Genomic DNA, 11,524 nt, shown 5'->3' on the forward strand with positions numbered 1-11,524 from the left:
TAGAACACTGCATAGGAAAGTTTTCATGGTCCAGTTCAATGGTGTTCCAATGAAATGCAATTAATCTAAATGCTGGTCTACCGCAGAAATGCTGGCTTGGAAATCTACCTCACATATCCTTGCATGCAAGGCTTTTAGGTTGTAGTCAGATGCATGGCTGAAGAGGACAACTAGTGAGCATGTTCTGTAGGCTACAACACTTTTTCCAGGTTAAAGACAGAGCATTAATGTATTTTATTTAATACTTGGCTTTTCCATGAGAACCTGGGTTTAGCACACAGCTCTATAGAGTGGTCTGCCCTAATGTAAAATACATGGTGCTGTCCAGTCAGGTCAGGTCAGGTCAGGTCAGGTCAGGTCAGGTCTGTTCTGAAATGAATCCAGGTCACGTCTAGTCCCAAAAGTGCTCTGTTTGAAAGTGACAGTTTTTTACACATTTTTTTTTACACAAGTATCTTCTCTTTTAACAATTGTATTCGGTGATATTTACAAATGCATATACATAGAGTAGAACATGAGTTATTTCCCATAGACACCAACTTTATTATTTGACATTATTCATAGTCTAGTATTGAACGTCACACAGTATAAAAGTGCATTCCAGCTGAAAACCAGCTCATCCTCATCCAGACCTCACGACCCCAGTCACGACCCCAGTCACGACCCCAGTCACTACTCCAGTCACGACCCCAGTCACGACCCCAGTCACGACCCCAGTCACTACCCCAGTCACGACCCCAACCACGACCCCAATCACGACCCCAATCACGACCACAATCACTACCCCAGTCACGACCCCAATCACGACCGCAATCACTACCCCAGTCACGACCCCAATCACGACCCCAGTCACTACCCCAGTCACTACCCCAGTCACGACCCCAATCACGACCACAATCACTACTCCAGTCACGACCCCAATCACGACCACAATCACTACCCCAGTCACGACCCCAATCACGACCCCAGTCACTACCCCAGTCACTACCCCAGTCACGACCCCAGTCACTACCCCAGTAACGACCCCAATCACTACCCCAATCACGACCCCAATCAAGACCCCAATCACTACCCCAATCACGACCCCAATCACGACCACAATCACTACCCCAATCACGACCCCAATCAAGACCCCAATCACTACCCCAATCACGACCCCAATCACTATCCCAATCACAACCCCAATCACTACCCCAATCACTACCCCAATCGCTACCCCAGTCGCTACCCCAATCACTACCCCAATCACTACCCCAATCACTACCCCAGTTACTACCCCAGTCACGACCCCAGTCACTACCCCAGTAACGACCCCAATCACTACCCCAATCACTACCCCAATCACTACCCCAGTCACTACCCCAGTCACGACCCCAGTCACTACCCCAGTAACGACCCCAATCACTACCCCAATCACGACCCCAATCAAGACCCCAATCACTACCCCAATCACGACCCCAATCACGACCCCAATCACTACCCCAATCACGACCCCAATCACGACCCCAATCACTACCCCAATCACGACCCCAATCACTACCCCAATCACGACCCCAATCACTACCCCAATCACTACCCCAATCGCTACCCCAGTCGCTACCCCAATCACTACCCCAATCACTACCCCAATCACTACCCCAGTTACTACCCCAGTCACGACCCCAGTCACTACCCCAGTAACGACCCCAATCACTACCCCAATCACTACCCCAATCACTACCCCAGTCACTACCCCAGTCACGACCCCAGTCACTACCCCAGTAACGACCCCAATCACTACCCCAATCACGACCCCAATCAAGACCCCAATCACTACCCCAATCACGACCCCAATCACGACCACAATCACTACCCCAATCACGACCCCAATCAAGACCCCAATCACTACCCCAATCACGACCCCAATCACTATCCCAATCACAACACCAATCACTACCCCAATCACTACCCCAATCGCTACCCCAGTCGCTACCCCAATCACTACCCCAATCACTACCCCAATCACTACCCCAGTCACTACCCCAGTCACGACCCCAGTCACTACCCCAGTAACGACCCCAATCACTACCCCAATCACGACCCCAATCAAGACCCCAATCACTACCCCAATCACGACCCCAATCACGACCACAATCACTACCCCAATCACGACCCCAATCAAGACCCCAATCACTACCCCAATCACGACCCCAATCACTACCCCAATCACAACACCAATCACTACCCCAATCACTACCCCAATCACTACCCCAGTCGCTACCCCAGTCGCTACCCCAATCACTACCCCAATCACTACCCCAATCACTACTCCAGTCACTACCCCAGTCACGACCCCGACCACGACCCCAATCACGACCACAAACACTACCCCAATCACGACCCCAATCACTACCCCAATCACGACCCCAATCACAACACCAATCACTACCCCAATCACTACCCCAATCACTACCCCAGTCACTACCCCAGTCGCTAACCCAATCACGACCCCAACCACGACCCCAATCACTACCCCAGTCACTACCCCAATCACTACCTCAGTCACTACCCCAATCATTACCCCAGTCACTACCCCAATCACGATCCCAGTCACTACCCCAGTCACGACCCCAATCACGACCCCAATCATGACCCCAGTCACTACCCCAGTCACTACCCCAGTCACGACCCCAATCACGACCCCAATCACGACCACAATCACTACCCCAATCACGACCCCAATCACTACCCCAATCACGACCCCAATCACAACACCAATCACTACCCCAATCACTACCCCAGTCACTACCCCAGTCGCTACCCCAATCACGACCCCGACCACGACCCCAACCACGACCCCAATCACTACCCCAGTCACTACCCCAATCACTACCTCAGTCACTACCCCAATCATTACCCCAGTCACTACCCCAATCACTACCCCAGTCACTACCCTAGTCACTAACCCAATCACTACTCCAGTCACTACCCGTCACTACCCCAGTCACTACCCCAAACACTATCCCAATCACGACCCCAATCACGACCCCAGTCGCTACCCCAATCACTACCCCAGTCACTACCCCAGTCATTTCTGTTCACTTGGTCTGCTGGTTTCCATTCTGACAACTCTTCACTGATAAATGGAAGTTATGGATTGGACAGGTAAACATGTTCAGAGTGTGAATTGGTTGGCGTTTGGTTAAGATTGTGCTAAAATCATGCAGACTTGGTCCTCAAGAAATGTTGATTTAATAGGGCGAGGTTTTGCATAAAACATTTACAAATGTCTATCCTCTCCTCCCTACATACAGACTTAGAAGAGATTTATTTTTCATCACTTTATACGCAGAATCAATACATCTTGTAATACTTTTGCTTTAGTTTTGAGTTTATTCAAGGCAAGGAACAAATTCTTATTTTCAGTGACGGCCTACCAGGGAACAGTGGGTTAACTGCTATGTTCAGGGGCAGAACAACAGATTTGTACCTTGTCAGCTCGGGGATTTGATCTAGGAACCTTTTGGTTACTGGCCCAACGCTCTAACCGATATATATATATTTACTATACAATCAATGCCTGATAACACGAGTGAGTATAACACAGTGTGTGTGTGTGTGTGTGTGTGTGTGTGTGTGTGTGTGTGTGTGTGTGTGTGTGGATGTGTGTGTGTGTGTGTGTGTGTGTGTGTGTGTGTGTGTGTGTGTGTGTGTGTGTGTGTGTGTGTGTGTGTGTGTGTGTGTGTGTGTGTGTGTGTATGTGTGTGTGTGTGTAAACAACATAACTCTCAGCTATGCCAGGGAAGATCATATCCCTAAATCATTTACATTTCTCATAATGTCTATTTTCCAGTGATGCGTTTGAGAGAAAATAATATTTTTAAAGATTTTAAATTATTCATAGTTTTCAGTAGTGAGTTGAATTATTAACTTTTCTGCCTCTGCAGTTCAAATAAATGCAACAGTTTCTGTACACTCAGTTTCTCTCTCCCTCTCGATCTCTTTCCTCTCCATCTCTGTCTTGTTCATATTATATCACTTCTGTGTGGTACCCTAGTTTAATGTATTGTCTTGTTCATATTATTTCACTTCTGTGTGGTACCCTAGTTTAATGTATTGTCTTGTTCATATTATTTCACTTCTGCGTGGTACCCTAGTTTAATGTATTGTCTTGTTCATATTATTTCACTTCTGTGTGGTACCCTAGTTTAATGTATTGTCTTGTTCATATTATTTCACTTCTGCGTGGTACCCTAGTTTAATGTATTGTCTTGTTCATATTATTTCACTTCTGTGTGGTACCCTAGTTTAATGTCTTGTCTTGTTCATATTATATCACTTCTGTGTGGTACCCTAGTTTAATGTATTGTCTTGTTCATATTATATCACTTCTGTGTGGTACCCTAGTTTAATGTATTGTCTTGTTCATATTATTTCACTTCTGTGTGGTACCCTAGTTTAATGTCTTGTCTTGTTCATATTATATCACTTCTGTGTGGTACCCTAGTTTAATGTATTGTCTTGTTCATATTATTTCACTTCTGTGTGGTACCCTAGTTTAATGTATTGTCTTGTTCATATTATTTCACTTCTGTGTGGTACCCTAGTTTAATGTCTTGTCTTGTTCATATTATATCACTTCTGTGTGGTACCCTAGTTTAATGTCTTGTCTTGTTCATATTATATCACTTCTGTGTGGTACCCTAGTTTAATGTATTGTCTTGTTCATATTATTTCACTTCTGTGTGGTACCCTAGTTTAATGTCTTGTCTTGTTCATATTATTTCACTTCTGTGTGGTACCCTAGTTTAATGTATTGTCTTGTTCATATTATTTCACTTCTGTGTGGTACCCTAGTTTAATGTATTGTCTTGTTCATATTATTTCACTTCTGTGTGGTACCCTAGTTTAATGTCTTGTCTTGTTCATATTATATCACTTCTGTGTGGTACCCTAGTTTAATGTCTTGTCTTGTTCATATTATATCACTTCTGTGTGGTACCCTAGTTTAATGTATTGTCTTGTTCATATTATATCACTTCTGTGTGGTACCCTAGTTTAATGTATTGTCTTGTTCATATTATTTCACTTCTGTGTGGTACCCTAGTTTAATGTATTGTCTTGTTCATATTATTTCACTTCTGCGTGGTACCCTAGTTTAATGTATTGTCTTGTTCATATTATTTCACTTCTGTGTGGTACCCTAGTTTAATGTCTTGTCTTGTTCATATTATATCACTTCTGTGTGGTACCCTAGTTTAATGTATTGTCTTGTTCATATTATATCACTTCTGTGTGGTACCCTAGTTTAATGTATTGTCTTGTTCATATTATTTCACTTCTGTGTGGTACCCTAGTTTAATGTATTGTCTTGTTCATATTATTTCACTTCTGTGTGGTACCCTAGTTTAATGTCTTGTCTTGTTCATATTATATCACTTCTGTGTGGTACCCTAGTTTAATGTCTTGTCTTGTTCATATTATATCACTTCTGTGTGGTACCCTAGTTTAATGTCTTGTCTTGTTCATATTATATCACTTCTGTGTGGTACCCTAGTTTAATGTCTTGTCTTGTTCATATTATATCACTTCTGTGTGGTACCCTAGTTGAATGTCTTGTCTTGTTCATATTATATCACTTCTGTGTGGTACCCTAGTTTAATGTATTGTCTTGCTTGAAATCCTTTCTTGGATGTTTAGGTTGTTTTTCTTTGTCCAGACCAATTAACAAATTGTTGCTGCTCAGTGGAGAAACACCATGCACATTGCCTCAGTACCTTTTAACAATTATTGCTTTAAATTACATCAATCACTCCCTACCCATCCATGGCCTCCCCTACCCTCCCATGCCCACACCCGCCCTCCCATGCCCTCACCTTCCCCCATGCCTTCACCTTCCCTCCCATGGCATCCCCTACCCTCCCATGGCCTCCCCTACCCTCCCATGGCCTCCCCTACCCTCCCATGGCCTCCCCTTCCCTCCCATGGCCTCCCCTGGCCTCCCCTACCCTCCCATGCCCTCACCTTCCCTCCCATGCCCTCACCTTCCCTGGGCACATTTTTCTCTGTCTCTTTATTTACTCTCCCTCTTCATCTCTCTCTTCTTTAACTTCTCCTCCCATTACTCTTGCTCTGCTTGCCTTTTACCCCTCCTTCATTCTCTCTCCTTTTCCTTCTCCCTCTCAGTCATTCTTCTCATCTCCAGAGGGCTCCTCTTTCTCCCCCTCCTCTTTTGCATCCTCTTTTTTGTTGTTCTCTACCTCCTTCTCCTCCACTTTATCTTTCTCCCTATCATGGAACAGCTTGGCTAGTTCCTGAAACTGCGGACCCCACTCCTCCAGCCCTCCTCCCCACTCCCCCTTCTCTGCATCCTTCTCTCCCTCACTCTCCAGTGAGCTGAGGGAGCCTGCACGTGACCCTGTACCCTCCAGCCCGTACACCTGCACTGAATCATAGGGCGGCTGTGAGGGGTCAAAGGTGACCTGAGCCAGACGCAGACGGAGGAACTCACCCACCCTGAGGGCCAAGGAGTGACCACCTGGTACTGGACCCCCTCTCCCTGCCTCCATCCCTTGGACCCACCCTGCCCCGTACCCCATGATGCCCCCGTATGTGCCCCTGGCGTGACCTGGGAAGGGCAGCATCTGGGGGGTCATATCCCTCCTTCCTAAAACGTATGCCCCCATACCCACCCTGTCCCGCCAGTCAGCCATGAACCCTTCTGGGTACATCCCCCCGCAAGAAGTCCCGGTCAGAGATATTCCTCCACCCTCCCTGTCCGGCCTGGCCATCACAAAGTTGCTTCCCATCTCTAGCCCTCCCCTCCCCAGGCTCCCGGGGTAATCCTGCCTCTGTCCCGCTGCCTCCCCCTGCAGGATGCTGGCGTATTTGCGGGCGGCTGACTGCTGAGATTGGCCATCTGGGCAGTTGGTTCCAGGCCCTCCACCACCACATCCACCACCAGAGGATTCTGGTTCAGCTGAACCAGAGCCAGTGCGTTTGGGGGACAGGCCGGCGTGGAAGGCCCTGCGACCCGCCATGGGCAGGGTGGCTGAATCACACACCCAGGTGCCACCGTGACTCTGGCCAGCCATGGAGCCGGAACGGGTCAGGACCAGGGTGTGCTCCCTCTCTCGGGGGGGGGTCTCAGACTGGACCTGCAGGGGACGGGGAGAAGGAGGAGGGTCAATCCGGGATAGGGCAGGGGAACGAGGAGGAGGAGGAGGGTCAGTCCGGGACAGGGACAGGGCAGGGGAACGAGGAGGAGGAGGGTCAGTCCGGGACAGGGCAGGGGAACGATGAGGAGGGTCAGTCCGGGACAGGGACGGGGCAGGAGAACGAGGAGGAGGAGGGTCAGTCCGGGACAGGGCAGGGGAACGAGGAGGAGGGTCAGTCCGGGACAGGGACAGGGCAGGGGAACGAGGAGGAGGAGGAGGGTCAGTCCGGGACAGGGCAGGGGAACGAGGAGGAGGAGGGTCAGTCCGGGACAGGGCATGGGAACGAGGAGGAGGGTCAGTCCGGGACAGGGACAGGGCAGGGGAATGAGGAGGAGGAGGGTCAGTCCGGGACAGGGCAGGGGAACGAGGAGGAGGATCAGTCCGGGACAGGGACAGGGCAGGGGAACGAGGAGGAGGATCAGTCCGGGACAGGGACAGGGCAGGGGAATGAGGTGGAGGAGGAGGGTCAGTCTGGGACAGGGACAGGGCAGTGGAATGAGGAGGAGGAAGAGGGTCAGTCTGGGACAGGGACAGGGCAGTGGAATGAGGAGGAGGAAGAGGGTCAGTCTGGGACAGGGACAGGGCAGTGGAATGAGGAGGAGGAAGAGGGTCAGTCCGGGACAGTGACAGGGAACGGTGCTGTTAAGTGGATGTAGAAGATAAAGGATAACAAGAGGTGATGTTGAGGTTGAGAGAATTGTAAAAGGAGCGAATGGAGAGATGAATCGGGGAAACAATTAAAGCAGAAAGCCGGAGAGTAAGGAAAAGGGCAAATGTAAGAAATGGGGAGAGAAAGTAGACGACGAGAAGGAAGAAAGCAAAAGACAGAGAGACAGGATGAGAATAGACACACAATGAACAAGCAAGATAGAGAGAGTGAAAGAGAAACAGAGTTTAGAAGGTAAGAGAAGCAGGTTAATAACTAAAAAGAGCTAACACTGTGACAGAGAGGGGGATGAAGAGGGAGGAGGAAATCAACAGACAAAACGTTAAAAATTAAAGAAAGAGACAGAAATCTTCTAAAAGCAAAACATAAAAACGAATACATATTCACTATTGTCTGCTCTCAGTAATCAGCAGTGTTAAAACCACTTCAAATGATAACACATTGGTTTGTTCATTAATTCACTTATTGTCATGTACGGTGTCGGTCTCTTACCCAGTCCACCGAGTCCTGACTGTGGCTCTGCTGCTCACTACTGTTCTCTGTACAGTTGCTCATAGCTCCTCCCCCTTCACCCCTCTCGTGGCTGTTATTGGTCCGTGGCGTCCCTCCATCTGAGGTGCTAACCCTGCTCTGTGGGCCTGTTCCGTCTCTACTCTCTCTGCTGCTCATTTCAGCTGGTCCTACGTACACAGCCCCTGGCTCCAGAGCCCCCACCATGGCCCCCTGATTCTGGATGACCAGAGAGTGGTCTGGGTGGCCCCCAAGGAAGCGGTAGGCCAGCTCAGCCAAGCCCGGCTCAAACTGGCCCCCTGGAGTACGTCGGAGAACTGGCAGGGTGTGGCTGCTGTAGCAGAGGCGGCCGTACAGGGGCCCCCCAGGGCCCGAGTAGGCCGGGTCCAGGGCTGGGTTCTGGGCCCAGTTGTATGCACGGGCCTTGTCCTGGACGTGCTGGGAGTAGCGTCTTGGGGACAGAAGATAGGGTGTGACAAGGCTAGACAACATGTTATAGCAGCTTTACATAGGAGCACACACCAAAGAGGGATTGCACAGTATAGAGGAAGTAGGTGATGCCCAACAAAGTGTCTAATAAAGTGTCATAGTTTTCCTCTTTATTTATTTTTTTTACTTAAGAGGCTGATTAGAGTTTTGAGGCAATCAATGACCTAAGTGGATCAATACAGTCTTAGAAAACTCTTGAGGACTGGAGTTTTGTTTGGGTGCGTTTTTGCTCAGCATAGCTTTCAATTAAACACACACACACACACACGCACACGCACACACACACACACACACACACACACACACACACACACACACACACACACACACACACACACACACACACACACACACACACACTCACATGTTCCTGCTGTCCAGAGTGCGGTATCCCCTGCGTGAGCTGTGGGGGGCGCTCTGGAGCGCTGCGATGTCAAAGGCGGCCGTGTCGGCCTCGCCTCCTCCCTCGTCATCGTAGGTGATGATGTTCTCCCTAACATCGTCCTCCTCCAGGGGAGACAGAGAGTCCCGCTTCTGACGACGCAGGGACAGGGACAGGGCACTGACTGCTGGAGGGACGAGAGACAGAGGGGGGGGGAGTCAGAGAAAGAGCGAGAGAGAGAGAGAGAGAGAGAGTGTTGGTATATCATGTGTCTGTCCTGCATGCTTAAATCGACTTTGAGCCATAGCCAGACAGTCATACTGGACTAGACCAGTCACATTGGTAATAAAGTGGGCCATTTCCAGTCAAATGCCAATGAAATGTTAGTTGGGTTTGTGTTTCCCAGTGAAAGCTTGCACACCCTGTGGATCTGGGTCTTTGAGACCAGGATTGAGTAACACTGCTGTACAGTATATTTACCCAGCAGAGTGGCAACACAGGCCAAGATGGCCAGCAGGGCGGCAGTGCTGAGCCCAGGGGAGGGGGAGGTAGACTGCTGTGGGACACACACCGTCTCTCTCTCCCACTCCCAGTCTCCCTCTGTCTGCCTCTCCTGTCTCTCCTTCTCCCCAGCCCGGGCCCCTCCTCTCAGGCAGGGGCAGATGGACACAGTGACTGTCCCGGTGGAGGTCAGGCCAGACGTCCCATCCCTTAACACCAGGGGAACGTGTAGCGTGAGGGAGGAGGAGAAGGAGTGGGAGAGGGGCTGCAGGGGCGACAGGAGCAACAGGGTGGCACTGGGGCCTGGAGAAAGAGCGAGAGAGGGAAAAACACAACATGAGAAAAAAACAGCAAGAAACTCAATTGAATTGAATGAAATCTCTACCATTTAATGTTATTCTCATAGCTTCCCACAGCTTCCCTCAGAGGATGTGTCGGAGTCCATTGGGAAAAGATGGATTTCCAGTAGAGGAAAAGGTAAACAACAAGGAAAACCCAAAGGGATGAGGATAACAGAGTTAGGGGAAGAGAGGTAGAGAGAGAGAGAGAGAGAGAGAGAGAGAGAGAGAGAGAGAGAGGAGAGAGTGAGACAGACAGAGAAGGGGAGGAGAGAGAGGTATGGGAGAGAGTGAGACAGACAGATAAGGGGAGGAGTGAGAGGTAGGTGGAGAGAGGTAGAGGGACAGAGAGAGAAGGGGAGGAGAGAGGTAGGGGGAGAGAGGTAGAGACTGAGAGAGAGAGAGGAGAAGGTAGAGGGAGAGTGCGAGACAGAGAGAGGGGGAGGAGAGAGGTAGGGAGAGAGAGGTAGAGACAGAGAGAGAGAGGGGAGAAGGTAGAGGGAGAGAGCGAGACAGAGAGAGGGGAGAAGGTAGAGGGAGAGAGCGAGACAGAGAGAGAGAGGGGGGAGAAGGTAGAGGGAGAGAGAGAGAAGGGGAGAAGGTAGAGGGAGAGAGCGAGACAGAGAGAAGGGGAGGAGAGAGGTAGGGAGAGAGAGGTGGAGACAGAGAGAGAGAGGGGAGAAGGTAGAGGGAGAGAGCGAGACAGAGAGAGAGAGGGGAGAAGGTAGCGGGAGAGAGCGAGACAGAGAGAGAGGGGAGAAGGTAGAGGGAGAGAGCGAGACAGAGAGAGAGAGGGGAGAAGGTAGAGGGAGAGAGCGAGACAGAGAGAGGGGGAGCGTGACAGGAAGTTTGTGGGAGAGGGTGAAACATAAAGAAAGAAAGAGACTGTACCTCCACTGTCCCTAATGCTGAAGTTGAGGGCCAAGCTGGACTCTGGAGGGATGTTGAAATATACAGCACTGTCATTCCCTCCCTCATCTCGATCAATGGCACGCAACACCTGCACCACCTGAAAAGAAGAGACAGTGTGAGAGACCAGAAACAGAAAAAGAGGTGTGATGGGAGGATTGGTGAGGAAGGAGGAGAGGAGTGAGAGAGGAGGAGAGAGAAAATAGTAAGATAGCATTGGAGAGGTCAACAAGATAGGAGGGGGAGGGAATAGAGAAAATAATAGAGAAAATAAAGATGATTTTGTAACAACGCAGGCCTTTAACTACCATTCACATCCCTGTGTGCCCTCAGCATTTACCTCAAAACAAACAAATAGGCTCTGCTAGATAAAACCGCTCAAATCAAGAAGGAAGTAATTATGTCTAACCTTAACTGTGAAGGGAATTCCTGGGTTGGCTTTCAGTATATCATCTATGAAGATTGGGTTTCCGACTGTAGAGAAGAATTTAGGAAATAAATCCTAATATTCTATCTAGTGAATATTATCTCA

General features: G+C 49.3%; 2 protein-coding genes across 3 annotated transcripts in view; one reads left to right on the forward strand and one right to left on the reverse strand.

Annotated features, from left to right (window-relative positions):
- The first annotated feature begins 314 nt into the window (after nucleotides 1-314).
- LOC127911147 (circumsporozoite protein-like) lies at nucleotides 315-2,476 on the forward strand. Its single transcript, XM_052477412.1, has 2 exons — nucleotides 315-337; nucleotides 631-2,476. The coding sequence occupies exons 1-2, from the start codon at nucleotides 315-317 to the stop codon at nucleotides 2,474-2,476; spliced, it is 1,869 nt and encodes a 622-aa protein (XP_052333372.1).
- A 3,538-nt stretch (nucleotides 2,477-6,014) lies between these two features.
- Nucleotides 6,015-11,524, reverse strand: part of LOC118402509 (uncharacterized) — a 171,700-nt gene continuing 166,190 nt past the window's right edge. Inside the window, exons 9-13 of one of the 2 annotated variants that reach the window (XM_052476577.1) lie at nucleotides 10,975-11,092; nucleotides 9,725-10,048; nucleotides 9,227-9,428; nucleotides 8,356-8,824; nucleotides 6,015-7,136 (exon numbers count right to left, since the gene is read on the reverse strand). In XM_052476577.1, the coding sequence (XP_052332537.1) occupies nucleotides 6,162-7,136; nucleotides 8,356-8,824; nucleotides 9,227-9,428; nucleotides 9,725-10,048; nucleotides 10,975-11,092 (2,088 nt within the window). In that variant the 3' untranslated portion in view covers nucleotides 6,015-6,161. Of the gene's footprint in view, nucleotides 7,137-8,355; nucleotides 8,825-9,226; nucleotides 9,432-9,724; nucleotides 10,049-10,974; nucleotides 11,093-11,524 lie in introns of both variants that reach the window. The other variant, XM_052476575.1, reaches the window with a different exon arrangement.

Source organism: Oncorhynchus keta, chromosome 23, assembly GCF_023373465.1.
Source record: "Oncorhynchus keta strain PuntledgeMale-10-30-2019 chromosome 23, Oket_V2, whole genome shotgun sequence".
Lineage (NCBI taxonomy): Eukaryota > Metazoa > Chordata > Actinopteri > Salmoniformes > Salmonidae > Oncorhynchus > Oncorhynchus keta.